The 23,222-nt window shown below is 42.2% G+C and overlaps 1 protein-coding gene across 2 annotated transcripts in view; it reads left to right on the top strand.

Annotated features, from left to right (window-relative positions):
• Positions 1-23,222, top strand: part of PHAF1 (phagophore assembly factor 1) — a 60,415-nt gene that overhangs the window by 32,985 nt on the left and 4,208 nt on the right. Inside the window, exons 4-17 of one of the 2 annotated variants that reach the window (XM_075838704.1) lie at positions 1,052-1,135; positions 1,226-1,269; positions 3,240-3,319; positions 3,420-3,514; positions 4,220-4,317; positions 4,410-4,522; positions 5,023-5,156; positions 7,927-8,010; positions 9,679-9,761; positions 10,449-10,492; positions 14,264-14,307; positions 14,853-14,911; positions 16,077-16,149; positions 17,486-17,590. In XM_075838704.1, the coding sequence (XP_075694819.1) occupies positions 1,052-1,135; positions 1,226-1,269; positions 3,240-3,319; positions 3,420-3,514; positions 4,220-4,317; positions 4,410-4,522; positions 5,023-5,156; positions 7,927-8,010; positions 9,679-9,761; positions 10,449-10,492; positions 14,264-14,307; positions 14,853-14,911; positions 16,077-16,149; positions 17,486-17,575 (1,125 nt within the window). In that variant the 3' untranslated portion in view covers positions 17,576-17,590. Of the gene's footprint in view, positions 1-1,051; positions 1,136-1,225; positions 1,270-3,239; positions 3,320-3,419; positions 3,515-4,219; positions 4,318-4,409; positions 4,523-5,022; positions 5,157-7,926; positions 8,011-9,678; positions 9,762-10,448; positions 10,493-14,263; positions 14,308-14,852; positions 14,912-16,076; positions 16,150-17,485; positions 23,081-23,222 lie in introns of those variants that run through there. The other variant, XM_075838703.1, reaches the window with a different exon arrangement.

The following is a 23,222-nucleotide window of genomic DNA, read 5'->3' as shown; positions in this document are numbered from 1 at the left end:
ATGGACATGGATGTCAGGGGCAACCCCAGAGCTGGAGTCCCGGGCAGAGCGCTAGTAGGCTCTTCCTGGTACTCCAGCTGTGCTCCTGACATCACTGGGACTCCTGCTCTGGGGAAGCCCCTGACATCACTGCCAATGTATGGACAGCGATGTCAGAGACTTCCCCAGAGTCCCGGAGCAGAGCCTATACTAGCGCTCTGCTCGGGCCTCCAGCCCTGGGGAAGACCCTGACAACACTGTCCATATATGGACAGCGATGTCAGGAAGTTCTACAGAGTCCCGAAGCAGAGCCTATACTAGCACTTTGCACGGGACTCCAGCTCTGGGCAAGACCCTGACAACACTGTCCATACGTGGACAGCGATGTCATTGGATTCCACAGAGTCCCGGAGCAGAGCCGATACTAGCACTCTGCCCGGGACACCGCTCTGGGGAAGACCCTGACAACACTGTCCATACAAGCACAACGATGTCAGGGGATTCCACAGAGTCCCGGAGCAGAGCCGATACTAGCGCTCTGCTCGGTACTCCGCTCTGGGAAAGACCCTGACACACTGTCCATATATGCACAGCGATGTCAGGGAATTCCACAGAGTCCCGGAGCAGAGCCTATACTATCGCTCTGCACGGGGCTCTGGGGAAGCCTTAGACATCATGGTCCATATGTGGACAGCGATGTCAGGGAATTCCGCAGAGTCTGTACTAGCGGCTCTATGTCCCGCGGGCCGCAGATAACAGCCCCAGGGGCCGCATGAGGCCCGCGGGCCTCGTGCTTGAGACCCCTGACTTAGACCAATGTCGCTATTCACGTCTCTTGGTTAGATAACATTTTAGAATAAAATTAATCTCAATACTTTGCACTGTTTCTTCTTTACCAATTTTATTTGTCCTTCAGATGGCTGGAGTCATGTAAAGTGATCATTCATTGTAACCGTCTATTGAGTTATCTTTTGGATACACAAGAGTCTATAAACCTATTGTAGGGTCTCGGTGATGTACCGTATAAGATTTGGATTGTGTTTGCTCTCATGAACTTTGCTTTATTCTACAGTGTCCTCTGAATCATGACCTCATCCTCAGCCTGACTCAGGACGGGATCAAACTGCTGTTTGATGCTTATAATCAAAGGCTAAAGGTGAGATACTCGTGAATATCCAATACATAAGCGGAGAGGCTTCCGGAGGTAGATCACACTGACATCTCAAATCTTTGTCTCTGCTTTTAGGTGATAGAAGTCTATGATTTGTCAAAAGTGAAATTAAAATACTGGTAAGTGCAAATATTGGGCCATGTGTCTGAAAATAACACTTATTACTGTTCTAGAAAGAGGTGGCATGTAATAAGATTAAAAATAATTTATAGCCATGTTTCCCGGTCAGTCTGATCTACATATAAATTAATACATTTATTTTACACCCCCACCCTTTCAAATTTTACCAGATCTGAAGACCATCAAAATATTACTACAAAATGACACATAGGTTGATTAAACTAGCACACACACTCAGACACAAGTCCATGTCATCTGTCCCTGGTGGCTGACGCTAAAGCAGCGACACTTATGTGTTGACACGAAGGACAATGTTTCTGTGCGCCAGCTGGTGTTAATGTGCCAATGCTCCAGCATGGCCTTATGGTGTTTCAGCAACAGCCCTGGAAAGATGTTGTGGATCTGATGAATCTAGTCCAGGACTATTAGGTACATTTCTGCTAATCCAAAATGGGATTATTTTTCTGGATTATCAGACCATAAACTACTGTATTAAACTACTTTACTCTACTTGGTTCTTCTGCTCTTTCATAAATCCCTTCCGCTCCTTCCCCTTTCTACTCCAATAATATTAATCTGCTGATATTTCTTTATTTTTAACCCCTTAGTGACCACTAATACGCCTTTTTACGTCGGTCACTAATGGGCTTTAGGCTAGGCTGACGCCTTTTCACGTCACCCTAGTCTAAGTCCTGCACGGGTCCCCCGTGCAGGCTGGAGCCGGGGCTCTGCTGTCTGATGTCAGCTGAGCTCCTGCTCCAACGCCTGCGATCGAAGTTTACTTTGATCGCGGCCGTTTAACCCGTTAAATGCCGCCGTCAATAGCGACCGCGGCATTTAACTTTGTTTACAGAGGGAGTGCGCTCCCTCTGTCACCCATCGGCGGCCCGCGAATAAAATCGCGGGTCTCCGATGGGGTGTCATGGCAGCCGGGGGCTTGATAAAAGCCCGCAGGTCTGCCCTGGACATATTCCTGTTAGGACGCGCCGGAGGCACGTCCTAACAGATTGCCTGTCAGATTTACACTGACAGGCAATAATGCTCTGGTATACGAAGTATACCAGAGCATTATAGCAGCGATCGGAACATCGCACAGTAAAGTCCCCTAGTGGGACTAATAAAATCAGTCATCAAAGTGAAATAAAGCTTATTAATAAAAAGTACAGTAAAAAAATAAATCAATTTTTTTCCATAAAAAGTGGTTTTATTTAGTAAAAGTGTAAAAAAAAAAAAAAAAGTACACATATGTGGTATCGCCGCGACCGTAATGACTCCATTAATAAAGTTAATATGTAATTTAAACCGCAAAGTGAACACCGTAAAAAAAAAACGCAAAAAACCATGGCGAAATTGCAATTTTTTTCCATTGCCCCCCAAAAAAGTCATAATAAAAATGAATCAATAAGTCCCACGCACCCCAAAACAGTACCATTCAAAACTACGTCTTGTCCCGCAGAAAACAAGCCCAAAAAATCACTACATTGATGGAAAAATAAAATAATTACTGCTCTTGGAAAGCGACGATGCAAAAACAAATAATTTTAGTTCAAAAGAGTTTTTATTGTGCAAAAGTCGTAAAACATAAAAAAACCTCCACATATGTGGTATCGCCGTAATCGTACCGACCCATAGAATAAAGGTAACATGTTATTTACGTCGCATAGTGAACGGCGTCAATTTAAAAACGCATAGAACAATGGCGGAATTTCAGTTTTTTTTTATAATCCCCCCCAAAAAGGTTAATAAAAGTTAATAAAAAAATTATATGTACCCAAAAATGGTGCCATTAAAAAGCACAACTAATCCCGCAAAAAACAAGTCCTCATACAGCTATGTAGACGAAAAAATAAGAACGTTATAGCTCTTTGAATGCGACTATAGAAAAACGAATAAAATAGCTTGGTCATTAGGGCCTAAAATGGGCTGGTCACTAAGGGGTTAATAATGACATTTGTTTTTATTATTGCAGTGGGGTTCACTTCAACTCACAGGCCATTGCACCCACTATAGAGCAAATAGATCAGTCTTTCGGAGCAACGCATCCAGGAGGTAAGAGCATCTCATTTAACTAAAGTTTGGTCCCATTTATATAATAGCTGTAGTCTGCCTGGGGAAAGACCAGAGTGATCTATGCTTATGTTTATTTCAGTATATAACTCAGCAGAACAACTGTTCCACCTCAACTTCCGCGGTCTATCTTTCTCTTTTCAATTGGATTCCTGGACAGAAGGCCCCAAATATGAGGTAAGAAATCTTTCTTCAGCTCCATTCATTTATTTGTAGCATTATTTATACCTACTCAATAACTTACCATTTAAGTTATGTATTAGTGGCTTTCAAGGGGTTTTCCCGAGTTATTTAAAAAAGTAGCCGGGGTAGGAATGATGCATTAATTAAAAAAATTTAAAAAAAGAGCCATTACTCAGTTTACAGATCCTCAGCGTTCCAGCGCTGCCGCTCCGGTCCTCCTTGCCGCTGTTTATTGACATAGCTGCAGCGATGATGTGCTTGTGTGACCACATGATCGCTGCAGCCAATCACCGGCCACTGATTGTCTGTAGCGATCACGTGGGGTATACAGGCACGTCCTCACTGCAGCTATGTCAATAAACCGCGGTGGAGAGAACCGGAGCAGGGGCATCGGAACGCCGAGGATCTGTGAGGTGAGTAATGGCTTTTTTTTTTTTTTATGCATCCCTCCTACCCCTGCTAGTTTTTGGAATAACTCGGAAAACTCCTTCAAGAGCAAGAACTCGATCTTATAAATGTGTTTTTTCTATTGCTGAGATTGACCTACAATTTTTCTTTAAAACTTCTGTAAGGGGTTGTCGAAGATTATAAATAATGGTTCTTTTTTTTCTTGCGGCTTATTGCAATAATAAGATGTGTTTACATGGTGATCGAGACTACATTGAGAATGAAGGCAATATTTTTTTCTTTGCTTTTAAGCCCAATTTTGCCCATGGTTTGGCATCGATTCAAATACCGCATGGAGCTATGGTGAAGCGCATGTACATCTACAGTGGTAACAGCCTGCAAGATACAAAGTGAGAGCGTGTTTTAAACAGAGCAAACTTTACAAGTACTTTTTTTTTCTACGTGACATATCATGTTATTTCTTGATTTTCCATCCTGACAGGGCTCCTCCCATGCCTCAGAGCTGCTATCTAGGCAATTTGTATGCAGAAAGTGTAGAAGTTCTGCGTGATGCATCTGGACCTTTAGGACTGAGACTCCGTCTGATCAGTACAGGTATTTGCAGCTTGTATACCTTTTTGGTGTATGCACAAGCAATATAATAAAAATTACAGCAGGAGAGGGATGCTTTACAGTCAACAGAGTCTGAAATTCGAGATGGGCAAAGACCTCACCAGCCCTCCCAGATAAATCTGCCCCTCACTCTGATCTGATCATTAGATGTCAGCACGACGTTATTTCATAATTTATTTTTACATGGAAAGACATGACAAATCATACACACTGCCAAGTGCTAAAAATATATATTTTGTAACATTTCAAGGATATGATTATTGCAGATTTTCTTTGAAAATTCAACAAACTGGACACACTACCCGTAAGAAACACGGCACACAAGGTTACTGGTATTAACAGTGTATAATATTGATACCGTTGACAGAATACCGGGGCCATAAACATGAATCTTAGCTTTAAAAAGGTCTGACGGTGATGAATAGTCTTCGTAGAGTTGGTGTCAGCAAAATGTTCTCATTGGTTTTCTTTTGTCTTTGCAGGTTGTGGTCCTGGAGTGATGGCTGAAGCAAAGACGCGGATGTCTGAGCGCTGTGTATATTTTGGAGATTCCTGTCAGGATGTGTTGAGCACACTTGGGGCTCCACACAAAATCTTCTACAAGTCTGAAGATAAAGTAAGTAGACAAAAGATGGACACACATACAATAAACCTGCTGCTTAGCCAGACCTCAGGGCAGTGGGATTAACTGTGGCTACTTATGATATTGAAAAATGACGTAAGCCACTCGTTCTGACAATTCTGCAGTGACATCTCCACTATCAAACCCCTGCTATTACATCATGTTTACCTTGCCATTCCTGGGATCCCCATAGGAATGAAGCAGTAGTGCGCATGCTTGGCCACCGCTACATTCATTTCTTTGGGATGCCGAGCACTATCGTCGGCAGCCCCATAGAAATTAATGAAGCGTTGGCTGTGCGTGCCCACTACAGGTTCATTACTATGGTGCTCCCAGGAATGGCAAAGTAAGTCCGTTCTTGTGATCGCTGGGGGTCCCAATAAATATTGTTTATGGGAAAGCCCTTTTAAGGGAAGAGGGTGGACATAATAATAATTTACAGGATGAAATTGTGAAAGAGTGAATTTTCTAGCAGCAGTATAAACCAGGATAATGTTCAAAAATAACCGCTCTCTGTGGATAATAAGTTTGTTTAGGCAGAAGTAAGAGTGTCAAGAGAAAACGTTGTCCTCCTATTATGGTAATTTGAGCTTTTAATACTTGTCCTGACCTCTTGTAAAATTCTTTGCATGTTGCAGTAAGTCATGTTGTCTCATAGTCACCTGAGTAAGTGGTGGGAATCTTTTGGCACGCTGATTGGTTTTGATTCCATAATGTGAAAATTATTCTTCAGCTGCCTACTCGGAAGTTGGTGTCACCCGGACTACAGCTGGAAGTTATAATGGGCATTGGGTGTAGGGAGCATTCATGAACCATTAACCCCTTCGTGCAGCCGGACGTGCTATTCGGTCCCGGTGCGGGGAATGATGTTTGGAGCGCGCTCACGTGCTGAGCGGGCACCATATGCTGCGGGTGTCGGCTTTATTTTACAGCGGACACCCGGGACTAACAGCCGGGAGTAGCGATCGCGCTGTTCCTGACTGCTTAATCTCTCAAATGCTGCGGTCAATCACGACCGCAGCATCTGAGTTGTTGAAAAGAGGGGGGCGGCCCCCTCCGACAGCTCATCGCTCCCCTCCCCACCACAGAGAGAAAAAAAAATGGTACCGATAAAAACTACAGCTCGTCCCACAAAAAATAAGCCCTAACACCGCTCAATCGGTGAAACAATTAAAAAGTCTTGGCTCTCAGAATGTGGCAACACAAAACATTTGGGTTTTTTTTTAACAAAAAGTTTATTATCAATAAAAGTAGTAAAATATAAAAATAACCTATATGAATTTGGTATCACCGTAATTGTATTGAGCCACAGAATAAAGATAAGTTGTCGTTTTTACTGCATGGTAAAAGCTGTAAAAACACAACCCCAAAAACAATTGAGAAATCACAATTTTTTCCAACTTCAGCCCGCTAATAATTTTTTTGCAATTTCCCAGTACATTATATGGAACTATAAATGGTACCAAAAGAAACAACAACTCATCCCGCAAAAAATAAGCCCTCACACCGCTCTACTGACGGAAAAATAAAAAAGTTATGGCTCTTGGAATGAGGGGAGTGAAAAACGAAAATAAAAAAATGGCTACGTCCCGAAGGGGTTAATAATATCGTATTGATTATAAATTAAACTGATGAAAGTTCTGCGTGTTCTTATATGATGCTTATATTATTGGTTGGAAGTATATACCGGTAAATGCTCCTGACATATATCTCTGAACATGCTCCATTGACCCAAAGTCTGCAAAACTAGTGTTGCTTAGGCATACATAGGGGGGGGAGTGTGCGTCGGCATATATTTATTGAATAGTGTAGTCAACTTTGCTATTCAATACAGAGGCATCCCACAAAAAAAAAATATATATACCATTTGGTTATAATGGGGGGTCAATGGGTTATGTATATAACTGTATGTTATACAGTTGCATATGTGGATAAAATCTCCTGCCGTATACATCCAATGCACACTGCATACTCAATGTGAATAGAGCCGTACTCCTACCCCTAGAAGAAGACCTGGACAGCACAAGCATTTTGTTGCTTATTTGCATATTTTATCATTTGAAGCCTGTTTTTCTGCTTGTATTTTACTAGTTCTTGTTTGACATTTTTTTTTTATGTATATTAATCTTTAATATAAATCTTTGAAACAGATCATAGCTAAAACCATGAAGCTTCCTCTGTATTAATAAGATTCGTCAGGAAGGCGAGAACAGAACAACTATCATCTGACAGCCGCTTCCTTTTCTATTTACTATAAAGGATCGCTGCTAGTTGATTCTCTTTATTGGCAGAAGTGTTTTGTGTGCATCTCCTGATTACATTTAGGAATTTACCACCCTAACAAGGGAAGTAATCTACTGCCGAGACAGACATCCCCTTCTTGTTTTCTTTGTCCAGACCTTAAACGTAAGCCTCTCGGCTACTCTATATGGGCTAGAAGCATGAAACCCGTACCAATATACTAATCCATACAAACGCTTCTGTCACTCCACACAATGTGATGGCTGCTGCATCTTGTCCAATTAGTTACACTGTTGTAAGTCTTAAAGTTTCCCCCCCTTTCCCCAGGTCGCACCCCTACCAAGATGCTGACTTTGGCAGAAGTGTCTGTTATAGATATTGGGTCACGTTCATAAAGTGATTAATTTTGGCAAAGTCTTTTGTTTATTCAATATATTTTTTCCTGACTTAATTAATAACATGAATGTTAGAGCTCTATTTTCACATTTTTGCCTCTTTTTTTTTTCCTTTCATTTTTTTTAAGATGAAGATTCATTCCCCGTCCCCCCACAAACAGGTTCCTGCCAAGTGTAATGATTATTTCTATAATTATTTCACCCTGGGAGTGGTGAGTATTTATTCCTATACCAAATACTGCCAAGCATTTAACTATTCTCACATTACTTGTCTGACTAGTTGGGTTTAGAGCCGTGTAGAAGAATGTGGGGAAATCATATATTCACATTTACAGAAAAATTACATGTGTCTTCCAGTTAAGATGTTTCCTCTATAAAAAGGATTGTGCCGTTCCACCAGATAGCCAACATCTCTTCTATATTTTCAGTCAAATAAGTTTATAAGCATGAGCAAAAAAATGATACAGACCACAGGACAGTGAAAAATGGGGTTAGAGGGTTATGCCATAAATGTCTGATAAATGCGGGTCCCAGCAGCGGTACCCGCACCTATCTCTGGAAGGTCTCACTAGACCCCCTTCCTACTCGGTGAGGCGGCTACTGGCCACCTCATCCATGCCAAGCATGAATGGAGAGGTGCCGCGCTGCTATCTCCATTCATATTTATGGGAATTCTGGAAATAGCCGAGCATTTTTGCTTGTCATTTGACCCCGTTCTGGAGATAGGTGCGGGTCCCAGCCATAAATGGCTAAGTTGGAAATATGGCTCGCTAACAATTAGGGCTCACTAACAATATTAGAATTGTATTGCGATTAATTAAAGAAGACCTGTTAGTTCTCCCAAAATGACTGTTTTATTAAATACGGTACTTACATTCCCCATGAAATGACAATGTAGGAGCAACTTTTCTTAGAACTCGGAGGTTGTGCCAAATGTATAAATTAACTGACAGCTGGGTGTTACCATTTTCCTACTTAATGGGACGTGTCTTTACACACTCTAACACTGTCCAATCGGTGCTGACAGAGTGGGACTGTGTAGGGACACATCCTATTAATGAGGGAAATGGTAACACCCAGTTGTCAATTTATACATTTCCGGGAGGAATAAGGCCTCATGCACATGACCGCATTTCCAGGACAGAACACAGTTCAGGGAGCCGAAGGTCCTAGCATCATAGTTATGTACGATGCTAGGAGTCGTTGCCTCCCCACGGAAACGCTGTCCTGCACTGAAAACATGATTACAGTACGGGACAGTATTTCCACGGAGACTTCTAGCATCGTACATCACTATGATGCTAGGAACTTCGGCTCCCTGAACGGTGTTCTGTCTGGGCAATGCGGCCGGCATATGGTCCGTATATCACGGACCAAACACGGTAGAGTGCGTGAGTCCTAAGGCCCCATGAACATGACCGTAAAAAATCTCCGTAATTGCGGACCGTAATACGGTTCGCAATTACGGACCCACCCGGTTCTATTGGCTGCGGGTCGCTACGTATCGCTACGGATAGGTGTCCGTGCCGTAGAACTGTACTGCAAAAGATAGAACATGTTCTATCTTTTGCGTTTTACGGGCCATGCTCCCATACTTTGTATGGGAGCACGGCCCAAAAATGCGGTCGCGGCCGGCCGTGCCCGCAGTCGCAGACCATGATTACGGGCACGGCCATGTTCACGAGGCCTAACAGTGGAACAACACAACACAGAGTTCTAAGAAAAGATTCTCCAGAATTTTTATTTTATTAGGAAGTATAAGTATTTACTTAAAGAATAAGCCATTTCAGCAGAGCTAACCGGTCCTCTATAATGTCTCTTATACTTGCTTTTCTTATTATTACATTCTTTAATTTCTTATCTTTATCTGATGTTTCCAGGATATTCTATTTGATGCAAATGCACACAGGGCCAAGAAGGTTGTATTGCACACAAATTATCCAGGACATTACAATTTTAACATGTGAGTGGACGTTTTGGATAAAATGTCGCGTGGAAGATATTTGTGGATGCACTTTGCTCTAACATGTTAGACCTATTTTTATCAAACTAGAATAAAATGTAGGGTATGTTTACACCGCTTATTTTCAGGCATTTTTCGGGGCGTTTTTCAGCCGTTTTTTACTTTGGCGTGTGAACATACACTAAGTGTTCTCTCATGACTCCCCTTCTGAAGTAAACAACCATGGGAAACCATAGGGAATTTAGCCATCACGTTTGAACACTGCACAGTTGTGTCTTCCTTTTTATTAGACATCTTAGACGGCATAAATATCATAATACAGTGGGCTGTACATCAAAAGTTGTAATTAAGATTTGGATGTGTATATCCAATAATAGTTTATAAATCACAAAGTAAGATGACTCGTTCCATCCTGTCAAAACGTCCGTTAGCTCATTGGATGACTTGCATTAATTTTGCAACTTATCCGAGTAAATGCATAAAATTTCTGACTGTCGCAAAACTTATACTTGACGAGTGAGGTTTATAAAGATGGAAGTGAAAGAGAAAAGTTGTATGGAACTAGTAGCAAAGTCAATGGGGATGATTTCTTAAGATCGTCGTTTGCTGCATCATTTTTGAGTATTAAATATTCTTGCAGAGTTCATGCAACTAATTCCAATCCATGTCAAATTTTTCTTTTATTAGTTATCACCGTTGTGATTTCCGTATTCCGTTAATAGTGAAGAAAGGTGAGCTTTGTTCCGAACTGCTTTTTCTACTGGTGATACGCTTCCGCGTTCATTTACCTTGCCTCTTCCTTTTTTCTTTCTCAGAGCATCTAATGTTATGACGTGACAATAACTTTCATTTCTTGTTCGTGTCTTTGGGGGACACAAAAGACCTTTGGTATAGTGTTATTTCCTCCTGTCAGCTGTATCCCTCCTGCAGCTACTAAGCGAAGCCAGTGTTTAGCTTAGTCTGTAAGAGGCAGATCTACCTGCTCAACAGGTATATCTTTCTTATTTATTTTCTCTTTTAGGTTGGGAATACCAGGGTTGAGTGAATCTCACTGTTCCTCAACATGGGGAGGGAGAACACTGTTGCATAAACCCACTGTTTTCTGCAAGAAGACAAAAAGGCATAGTGGACCACCAAATCCCCTGTGACCTGCCAGCCAATGGGTCACCAAACACTCAAACAGCATCTGGGGCTCCCTCCCTCAACAAGGGGAGGCACGCTGAAGGGGTGACCCTGCTGGACTTCAAGATTCTATGTGGGAAAAGTCAATCCTCAAGAAGAGGTGAGTATTCCCCTCCACCCCTTCCCATCCAAGGAAGGGCTCCCTATCTTTATTTTTTTTGTATGGGGGCACCTTTCCTGTCAGAGACTCACTTAGCCTTAGTCTCCTGCTCCTCAGCAACTCCTCTGGCGGCATTTTCAAGGCGCCTCTTCTTTTAGCTAGATAGCACTGATCCGTGGCACAAATTGCCCCAGTGACAGACACCCTAAATGATCGCGCCCGCATCAGCTCAAAAAGGGAAGCAACAGTCTAGGGGACTCTTCAGTATTCCTGCTCCCCTTCTGTATGTCAGCAGTGTGCCATCCTCCCTTCCACCTCAGCTTTTTCATGACCTTAAACCAAGAAGTCCCTTGGCAACCACTCGGGCCGGACCAGGTAATTGTGGCCCCGTCTTTAGGCTTTCCTTGGCCGTAGGTTCAGGGGGTGGAAATTCTACGTCACTTGCTAGCCTTCAGGTTTAAGGATGAGGGACCCATTTAGCAGACAGGACGTCTTTTTTTCAGTGCTCTCATTGGCAGTTGAGCATGTTAAGGACGTTCTTTTCTCTGTCTCTATCTTCTATTATCAAGCAACCCAGCACCGAAACCAGAATCCAGCTCGGCTCCTGAGAATTCTGCTCTTCTGTTACTGGTAGGTCCTCTCGCCTGTCCAAGCTGACCACCCTTCCCGTGGCAGATGCTTCCTTATTCCACAATCAGTGCATCAGGCAAATGAAATAATTAGCAAAATCCTCTTTTGAGGCAGCTGGTGTGGTGCTGCGTTCAGTCTTAGCCTCTTCCTGGTTCACAGAGTGTCCGCTGAATGAGCGGAACATCTTTGTCAAGTATACTTTCTGGTGATCATCCCGCACAAATGGCCAACCTCGCTTTACAAATTTCCCATGCTGGAAGGAATATATGTGAGGTCACTATTTCTGGCCCGTTCTCGGCGCTCTCCATAGACATACACCGGAGTGCACTGGTTTAAATGCTGGTCCGCCAATGCAGCCTCTGAGAAATCATTAACGGCTCTCCTGTTTACAGGTGTTCGCCTATTTGGAATCCACCTGGACAAGACCATTTTTGAAGCCACTGGCAGCAAGGGCTCTAAACTGCCCCAAAATAGGTTTGCTCACTCTGCCCCTTAGTAAAGGGAAGACTCCTTTTTACTTGTTTCGCAGCTTCTCAAGCCTACAGACTTCTTACCAGAAACAAAAGCCGCAAGACCAAAGGAAGAAGCCTTCATTTAAACCATGCCTCCTGACAACCTTGCCCCAAACTACCAAGTTTTTCTCTGGCAAATCCAATAACGCAAGAAGGGAGGTCCCCACCTGAACTATCCCAGATGGTGGGTGACTTCTACTTTTCTAAGGTATCTGGTCACCGTTTCCTATGCTCAGTATCTCCGGGATCCCCTTCCACGGCTTCAGATTTTATTTCTGTCTGTCAATTCTCTCTTATTCATACCTTTTCATAGTCACAAAAAAAGGAAGGAACGGAACATCCAGTCTTGGATCTGAAACACCTCCACCAATACAACAGGATTAGATGCTTCAGGATGGAATCTGAGATTAGTCATTGCATCAATGGAACAAGGAAAGTTCCTCTTCTCAGTAGACATCAAGGACCTGTATCTGTGGTTCCTTCGCTTTGTGATACAGTCTAGCAACTACCGATTTGTGTCTCTTCCCTTTGAGTCCGCAACAGTATCGAGTGTCCTTGCGAAAGTCCTGTCCTGTTCAATATGCCCCGCAGTATTAGCTCGTTGAAACAAGTCCAAGGACACTCTGGATCACACCATTCTCCTACACCCCTCCATCTGCTACTCCCTCCATGGTGGCTACTCTCCCCCACTCTGACTCTGGGACGCTCCTTTCAGCCACTCCAATGGCTGGACCTGACAATGGACATAAGTCACCTTGGCTGGGGAAGGAATCCTTTTAAATCGGACAGTTTAAGGGGTGTGGTCATCTCAGGAGTCCTCCCTTCCGATCAATGTCCTGGAACTTTGGGCCATTCTTATATCTCTCTAGCACTTGACCCATCTCCTGAGGGTCATCCTGTAAAAACCCAGACAGACAACGCAATGCAGTCACCTTCCTCAACCATCAGGGTGGAATCCACTGTTCCACGGCCATGTCTGAAACAATTAGTATTCTAGAGTGGGCAGAAGCACACGTCCTGGCCCTGTCTGCAGTCCACACACCAGAAGTGGAGAATTGGTGTGCAGCAAAATCTGCTCCAGGTGGGGCCTCATGGCATCTAGACTCCATCACAAGCGACCCGTGTTCAAAGCCACAGCGCTGGTCATCCCGTGGACACCGTTTCAGTTTTTGGACCTTTTCCCTCCCCTCCCATTCCTTCCCTGGAAGATGGAGGGTGTCCCAGTAATTCGCAGTGTTCCGGATTGGCCCAACCTGGTAACTACTGGCCAACACTCCCTGGTGTCTTCCTCTTTAGGAGGATCCACTCTCCCAGGGTCCACTCGTCCACCCGAGTTTAGCTATTTCTTATTTAACTTCATGGCTGATGAAAGCACAGGGTTTTTCTGCACAGGTCATCCAGATGATTCTTAAGGCTCGGAAGCTTTCTTCCTCCCATGTCTACCATAAGACTTGGAAGTCCTTTGTTCGCTAGTGTGAGGAAAGTCAATTGTGGCCCAAGTAGTCCACCCTCTCTCGTTTACTTTCTTTCCTCCATGAAGGTCTGGATACGGGCCTAGGCCTTCGCTCCCCCAAGGTTCAGGTGTAAGCCCTGTCCATACTTTTCCAGCATCCCTTGGCAGATTAATCAGCTGTCCATACTTTTTATCCAGGAAGTGGCACATGCTATGCCTCTCTACCACCATGCCACGTCCCCGTGGGTTCTGATTCTGGATGCCCTGCAGTCTCTTCATTTTGAACCCCTGGACAGAACCCACTGAAGTTGTTCTTTTCAGGTATTATGTCCGTTTTTTTTCCCTGAGAATCTTTTTCTTCTGGTTCTTATATGGTTCTTGTTGGTTTTCATCTACGGTATGTTTGTATCATTTTCTGCTACTTCTACTGCTAATGTGCAAAACTGGCTTAGCTCAGTGACTACAGGAGGTATATGGTTGATAGGAGAGATTTAACACTTATTTATTTAGTGTCCGCCTCCTTGTTGCAGCAGCTATTTGAAAGGTCTTCTGTGTCCCCCAATGAACGCCACAAGAAAGAGATTTTACGGTAACAAAAATCCAACTTTTCTTGTATTTCACACAGACAACTCTGAAACACAGACTGAAATCTGCACCACCTACAGCAAGGTGAGATGTCCAATAACACCGATTATAACTTGTAGATGGACCAATGCAGCCTTTCAACTCCCCAACAATCAATGGCACCTTATGTTATTTGGACTTGTCATGATGTTGTTAGACGACACTATGTGCCTTTGCCATGAAGTCATGTAATACTTTACTATTCTATTTAGTCTGCCTGCAGTGTTGTGGTTTGACTATACCACTTCCTGTTGGAGCATTTAGGTGTCCATACACGTTAGGGGAAAGTAGTCCAGACCCGCTGATTTCAGCAGGATCAGTCGACGATGTCTATGGGCATGTCCTAACTCTCTCCCGATGGAAATGTCAGGGGAAAGAAGAAGCGGACATGGTGAATTCCAAGCGGAGCCTGCATATGTATGGGGGAGGTGTATGGGCACTTTTAGATTGTCATTTATGTTAGATTGCATTAAATGGGCCAACAATGTTTCAATTCTCTGTTCTTCTGATGCACCAACACCAAAATTTGTACCTCCATAAATTCTTGGAAAATAATGGCTTATCTAATATTTGTTCTGTTTCTTTTGCAGTGGGACAGTATTCAAGAACATTTGGGGCACCCTATGGAGAAGCCAGTTGTCCTTCACAGGTAAAGTCAGCAGTTAAGCTTTGGAAAACATGTGGTTACAATTCAAGGTCTGAAAACTGTTTTAGGTCACCTAATTACATATTTAATTCCTGGGTAATCTTTGTTGATACAGAAAAAGACAAAAATAATTTATATGGCACAATTTCCCTCGAGAGAATAGTTTCCTGATCTCCACTGGCAATCCTACTGGTACCGATCACTACCTACCCTTCTGTTTTTTATTTAATAAATGACTCCCCCATGTTATATTTATTATTTCCATACCACATTACAATAGGGTTGAACTTCTATCTCCTTGCTAAGGAACTCTGATTCCCCAGCTCCCATTACATGTCCTCCTAAATAGATCGCACACAATTTCCACAAGGGGAACAAAGTGATGATGGATTTATACAGGCTCATCGGACGCATGTCTGTGACCAATTCAATTTAATTTCCCTCAATAAAAAAATTCAATCGTACATGCTCAGGCCAGTTAACCTACCATTATGTTTTTGGGCTGTGAGGGAAACCAGAGGAAATGTTAACCAATCTTAAGGGGGGTTGTCTCATTATGATCAAACCCTATTAATATAAGAGCCACCACTTTGATTGCCTGCCAAGACCCCTGTTGATTTGGGGAAGATTTGAATACGTGCGATACATGGATGGCCCAAATTCGCCAGAGCAGAAGTGAATACTTGTTAGTGGGGATGGCTCATGGAGGGGGGTCCCGAGTGGGTCACCCCCTCTATGTTCGTTTGCCCTAATGGGGCATATGCGCATGGGTGATGGGACAACACCTTGAAGGATTTAGTACCCACTGGTCCATAACACTGTTATGGCATTCATTTTATGTGTAAACCAGTATTCGTCAGTAACCGTTCACTGGAAACCAAGTTACATGTACAAGAACGGACTACTGAATGCCTCTCTCTTCATTTTGTTAGGTTTGGAAACCCACAATTATTAACGTATATTTGTATATAATTTTACATCATCTGCCTGACCTGCACTTTACAGTAAGGTTTAGTGAATGTGCGTTGTTGGATGCAGTATACAATTTTGCATGAAGATGTTTACACAGAAAATTGGGTTTACTGTTTGGACACTATACCATTGTTCTGTTTTAAAAAATATATATATTATAATTTCTATAATACATAACCACTTCATTATTTTTCAGATCTTCCTCGCCAAATAACACAAACCCATTTGGATCAACTTTCTGTTTTGGTCTACAGAGGATGATTTTTGAGGTTAGAAATATGCAGCAAAAGTTCTGTGTTCAACAACATCTATTCTTCACTAGGTTTATGGCTTGGTAATCATTGTGTATGAAAATGTTTCTAAAAGGAAGTCTCTTAACAGGACTGACCCCACTAAAGTAAAATAAGGCATCTCTGAACGGGGGCGACTCAGGGCCTGAAAGTGAAAGCCCCCTGCAAATGATGCCCCCATAATGAAATGAGGTCTTTAGGATACTTTCTTTTTTTCATGCTTTTTGTCTGATCTGGTATTTTACCACGTTGGCCAGATGTTACATTGTAGGAAACGTTTTAAAAACAATGGACACAAAGCTGTTTGAAAGCTGCACTTGTTTTTTGTGTAGTTTTTGCCATATTTTTGTTTCGTTATATTTTTTTGAAAATGGGAAAACAATCTCATAAATAAGCATGAACGGAGAAAAAGGTACAGCATTTACAGGTTATCTTAGAAGTAATTCTGCTGCTTTAATAGAAACTGTGTACTTGTCGTGCGTGGGTGTCTGGGTGTGTGGTGTGTGTGTGTGTGTGTGTGTGTGTGTGTGTGTACTGATCCTTAGGAGTAGGGCATTGCTGATAAATGAGCCCCCTCCTCATTTCCCAATGGTTGAGTGGACCCAGTGAGAGGTGTACCGCATCATTTGAAAATAGCACAGGCCTCATTACGACCCATAAACTATTTTATTGTTGACCGCTTTGAACAATCCCTACTTGTTAGAAGGGTCCCTTAACAATACGCTGATCACAAAGTGTCCCCCTGCTGGAACCCCCCCATTCATGAGCTGTAATTTGTGAGGAAATCTGGCAGTAAGTGTTTAATTTCCCTGCAGCGCCACCACAGTGGAAAGGAAGCATTACACCGTGTCCATTGAAATCATTGGGTTGTCTTTGTAGGACAGGACAGGACAGGTCCTCCAGAGCGAGTGACACTCATTGTAACTGCTCTCCAACTCTGCCTAAGAGATGAGGATCCTGAACAGAGGACCCCCTCTATTAACTCAGCATTCACTAATCCGATATATGGGTTTTCTAAACTGGATAACAGACTCCCTTTTTAATATATTTATGTTTCATACCATTTTGATGTTTCAAATTGATATATATTTGCTTTAATCCACATACGTTTGACCTTGTTGAGAGGTGCATTGTTTTAAGGTGCATTACTTGCTGACATCTTCTAGCTGCTGGTATATAACTGGTTATGTATTTTTTTTTGCCATTGTAACATCAGCAAATGCAACACAGTAGACCTCCTTGTTTTACAGTTCTGAAAGATTATAATTCGCACTAACCACATGGTAATCATTTTCTTGTATTTTTTTTGTTTTAGGTCATGCAAAATAACCATATAGCATCAGTTACCCTCTACGGAGCCCCAAGAGCCACTGGGCATCAAAAATCATCTGAGCTGAGCCAGTAAGCACGAGAACAGCGGGTGAGGTTGTACAACCCAGCGTGCCTTCTCTTGCTGACAGATACCCACAGTAAACACAGCCGTATGCGCTGCTTACCATGCAGCAAAGAGTGGCATGGAATGTGGGTGTCTGCGGTCGTCGCCTCGTTTCCAGTTCCTGCCAGGCATCCTTCTTGCAGCCAGTGTGCCCTCCACGTCCCTGTAACCTCTACTGCAGAATGTCAGGGCCTCTGCTGCGTGTAAAAGCACAAACAAGCTCCAGCCACGTGCAGGAACAGGGCGTAAGAAGCCTTTGTGTTAGTGTTATTGAATTCACGTGATAGTCACATCTGTATATATGAATATCCATGGGTATGTAAACACATTAAGATTTCTGTGGTTAAGGACAGTCTGACATGTAATTGGTGTGTTTGTATATATGCATAGATTTATATATACAGCCACATATTCAGGTACCACATGATGTGACTTTAAAAATCAAATATACACAAAGTACCATCGGAAATTGTGTGTTGGTACATAAAAGGAGATGTATGGGGTTTTTTTTTCCCCCCACATAAGAGGTCGTAGGCACTGATGCTGTTGAAATTTTGTTTTTTTGGATCATCATCTTCTGCTCCTGAGTAATTGCTACATTCAAGCAAGTCTAAAAGGGAAGTATTCATTTTTAAGAACATTTTTGCAGTAGTATAGAACATCTTAACAAGGTTTTATTTAAAGTCTCCGCAATGAAAAATTCCTAATGATCACATAAAGGGGTATCCAATACTGTATGTCTTGTGGATAATTTTGGGAATAGAAATAATAAGGTACTTCCATTTTAACATGTTCTATGAAATTAACTATACAGGATAAGAATATTTAATTATAGGTCCACCATTGAACATAACTTTACAGTTCACATATAGATTACATTTACATAGAAAGGTGAGAGATTTTGCAATTACATTGCATTACTTACTTTGTATTGATCCCGATATACAGACTGTATTATAGTCTAGAGATGTAGTCACAATTGTACAAGCTTCAGAGCTAAATTCTCCCGACATTCCTTACTGGATCAATGTCTGCGCAGAGCTTGCTCTGTTGATTCGCCTTCTCGGAAGTGTCATCCTTGCAGCAGACACTGCAGTAATCTGATGTAGAAAGGACTAACTGTCTTCTTGCATTATAGATGCTATTATTGATTTGTCTGACATCCAGCTTGCCGACTGTTCCCATGGACAACCAGCAGAATTATGAATGCAGCTCTGAACTATTATATAGACTGTAACGCAGGATCAGTAATATCAAGATAAATCATTACATGTATTTACACAGTTACAGAACCTATTATATAGTTTTATATCTAGATTACAACTGTTGTAAGTGATGTACAAAGGTGGACTTGTCCTTTAAGGACTGACGCCAGGAGCCTCGCTCTACATTTGCTGCCAAACGGCATTGATGATATTTCAGGGAACTGGCATTCTTACATTGGGTCTTGGTACCTATGTACTCTGCACTTTAAAGTGGCTTCATCACCCAAGTTCAGTGGAGGGAGATTTTTTTGGGGGGTTGATCTACGTATGCATGAGTTGCTTCCTAGAAGGTTAGTCCCAGAGAATGTTTTCCTCTGCTGTTTGAAGGTTTTGGGTGCACTTTAAAAGGGTGTTTCGGGTTTGTATTCATCATTTTGAGCAGTGTGTGACATCCCACAAGCCCTGCCATCTGTGTTTGAAGCATGCAGTGTTTGTGGCCTGCCTCATCGGTGAGCAGAAGAACATAATACAATGTGCTCATCGTCTATTTTCGTTTTTATATATAGCTTTTTTTTTTCCTTTTTTTTTTTAACCATTTGCACTACATACACTTTACTTGATCAGTCAGCGTGTTCACTGAAAGGCATCCGAGGGATCTTTTATGGATGTTCAGACGTTGAGCGAACCGATTATTTATTCAGTGGGAAATAACCCTATCCTCCCTATTTTCTCTCACTAATAATTACTTGACAAACTGATTCTCTTTTTACAAAATCCAATTCATCTCTGCTCTTGATTTTGCTTTTACGTCCATTTAGTTGTTGATTTTTATAAAAAAAAAAAAAAAATGTCTAACTTTCTCTTATAATTCTGTTAATTGATGTGATGTTACTTCTTTTTTTTTTTTCTTAAGGGAAGCCTCATTATTATTATTTTAATGGGTTACAGCTGCGTTAAAGTATTTTGCTGTTCCTGCCCCATGTAATAAAATGTATGGGTAACATCTTATATACATCGGTACAGTGTTTCAGACCGAGGCCAAACATCCCAGAACGCATTCTTGTAATAATATTTTATCCTCTCTTCTAGACAGTAGCCAAAGACTTGTTCAGCATGTGTGTCAGATGTTTTGCCTGAGAATTTGCAATGACGTTTTAACACCTGATATGTATTGATCCAGGTTTATACAACGTGACAATAGATTTAGACCGAAAATATACAAATTAAGGATCAGGTTGGGAAAGCTTTATAAGGTCTTTTAAAGCTTTTTACTTCTCTTACACCTTTTTTTGCCTGTGTCCTCCTGTAAATGGTTCAGCATCATGTGGCTTTCCACAGTTACTCCCAGCATGTTACAGGCCGCGTAACCCTAGAGTGTAAGATATTGGGGCATGTCATTTCTATTACGACAAAATCGGCCTTCAACTAGAAACTTGGCCCAAAGTTACCCTAGAAGTGGGGGGGGGGGTGCAGGGGAGAGGTTATATATAGCCGTGTATCCCATTTGTAATATTTTGCTGTAACAACTTGTGATACATGGACAAAATTTTGTGTGTTTTCCACAAACAATAGTGTACAGATTTTTGTATATATGATCTTTTTTGTAAGACTAATTTGTGTGTAGACTAAAGAAATTTTCAGCTTAAGAGCCAGATTAAAAAAAGAGGAGGGAACCCCCAGGACCAGGGTGCTGGATACTGTGATGATGCAGAAATTTTCCTATGTGATACAGTTTTCCTTTCATACAGGCATCCCATTGATCTCATACAGGCTGCCATTGATTTTATGGCACTTGTACCAATAGCTGCCGAAGGATTTGTGTCCCTTTTAAAATCCGTATAAGCCCTACACAGGCATAGGATGCAAAGTTATGTTCTAGTACACTGGTGGAAGAGGAGAAACAAGGACCGCACATCCACAGTATTAATCAATGAACAGGAGGTTCTTCGTTAACATTTTGATCAAATTGTATAAACCACTTGCCACTTCACAGCAACCTCTGATAAGTAGGTCCTCTCTCTATTGGTTGTAGCATTGCATGGCGGCGCCCACTACCACATTACCTCACCCGCAGAGGGAGCAACCCAGAGACCCAGAAGCACCCCCTGCTGCCAGGCCAAGCCACCTTGGCTCTGGGCCACGTTCCCCCACAAGTGCAACACCACAGCAACAGACACCACCACACGGCACCACAACAAGTGAAAACATGGAATGAACTCCCCTTTTAGATGTGCCCCCAGTGGCCAACTGAGAGCACAAGAGCAGAAACACTTATAGGGTCATTACTTAATCAAAATCATCTGGGTTAAAAGCGTGGAGCGCTGGTACCAGAAATGGGAAAGAATCTATAAATATACTGGTTGAAGAGGAGAATTTGATCAAAATGTTAACTAAGAACCTCCTGTTCACTGATTAATAATGTGGATGTGCGGTCCTTGTTTCTCCTCTTCAACCAGTATATTATGTTATAGCATATTGGGTTTTACTGATGATTTCCCAAATACAAACAAAATATGTTTATAAGCTATGGTTAGGTAACCAATATTGCATCCTATCCTTAACTTGCTGTATAAATTGTTCATTAAAAGGATTCTACAGGATTTTCAGTTGATGGCCTATACTTAGGATAGGCCATCAATGTATAATTGTTGGGGGTCTGACCACTGGGACCCCCACCACTTAGCAGAACGAAGAGGCCACAGCGGTACATCAAGCGCAGCTGCCCCTTTGTCCTGCTGATCGGAGGGGGTCCCAGGGGTTGGACCCCATTGATCAATTTAAATTCAGGAAAACCCCTTTAAGAGGGCTGTGGACATGAGATATTTGTTGGCAGATCCAGACAATTTTGATGGGAACTGTAGACAATGTAATATTTATGGTGTGACATTATATTGCTTGCAGATCCCATCAATATTGTCAGGTTCCTGCTTTATTCTCTTTTCCTAGCCTAATATACCGATTAAAAACCCTAAACGACTATTTTCTACGTGTTATAAAACTGATATTACACATCAAAAAGGGAGTGAAAGTATTGTCGTTTAACTACTTCTATGCCATTCTAATTCTTACTGCCCTAGTGTGTCTAAATTAGGCTCTGTTCACATTAACCTGTAAAAATGGAAGCCATGATGGATACGTTCTGATCCCTTTTGTAATCGATCCTGACAGATTGCATTGACTGCGTCCATCATTGTTTTCCCCAAAATGAGTGCGTGGCGAGCAAAACATATATATTAATGCAGGGGGGGGGGGCTGCGGTAAGGAACTTTAAGAAGTGTTACTTAAAAGTACCCCTTTACTGTACATGAAAATAATAATATAATGTCTTGTTTGGAGACTCCATGTCCCAGCTCAGGCATCCCTATGATCTGTGGTGCACACAGGATTTTTCTAAGGTGGTGATGGGGGGTATTATAGTCACACTTATACATATGCACAAACACACAATACATGCAGTACGCACCTCTAGAGCCATGTCTGGCCTCCGACCTCCTCCTGACGAGAGCTCACAGGCCAGCTTTTGCTACATGTGGAATCTTACTGCACTCATTGTTTGGCCCCCACAGCCGAAAATCAAGTTCTTAGTGTTGTCGATGCCAAACAAAGGTATTTGACCTCATGAAATATCCCCTCCCTTCTGTATACCACTGCCCATACCCATACCATCACTTATATATACTAATGAGACTCAAACATCATAGGAGTGTTGTGTGGTTCCCAATCTCCATACACATCAATGTCCATACATCTATACATGTGACTGCCATTATTCAAACCAATTATGTGAACAGTGATGCGGATGGTGATTTGCACGTAACATACTGCACATTATCCTCCACTGGTGTTCTGGTCCTGGGGAAACCTCCTCTGGTAGCATAACTGCTGCTCATGTCTATTTTTGTTTACATTGCTCATCCCTCAAAGTATTATGTCTGGTAGGTCATGGTGACATCACCTGCCCATATAAGGTAAAGAGACTGATGTACATGGGGGACGGGAAGCATCGCTTGGGCCAAGAATCACTTTGAGACGTTTAGAAATTATTGTGGGGTTCACAGCTTATGATTTTATCTTGTGCAGGGTCAGTTCAGGAATTGTTTTATTACAATTGAATATAAGGGTGTTTGTGATCATGCTTTTTTCCCTTGTTTTAGTATTACATATATATAAAAATCATTTTTATAAATACTCTGGAATCTGATCTGTAGCCCGAACAGCATGTGTATCCACTGGTCAATAAAGGGAGACCCTTGGTCACAAGTCCTGCTTTTGCAAGTGATTTTTATAGGTGTGTCGCCGTGAGTGCTCGAAACATTTACAGAGTACTCCGAACAGAACGTGTGATTGCTGGGTGCAGAAGATTGCAGCAAGATGGTATATTTGCTCCATGCTATAACATCAAACTGAAACCT

This window comes from Rhinoderma darwinii, chromosome 9 (assembly GCF_050947455.1).
Source record: "Rhinoderma darwinii isolate aRhiDar2 chromosome 9, aRhiDar2.hap1, whole genome shotgun sequence".
NCBI lineage: Eukaryota > Metazoa > Chordata > Amphibia > Anura > Rhinodermatidae > Rhinoderma > Rhinoderma darwinii.
Note: the sequence above shows the minus strand (reverse complement) of the source record. Positions and strands in the feature narration are given on the sequence as shown.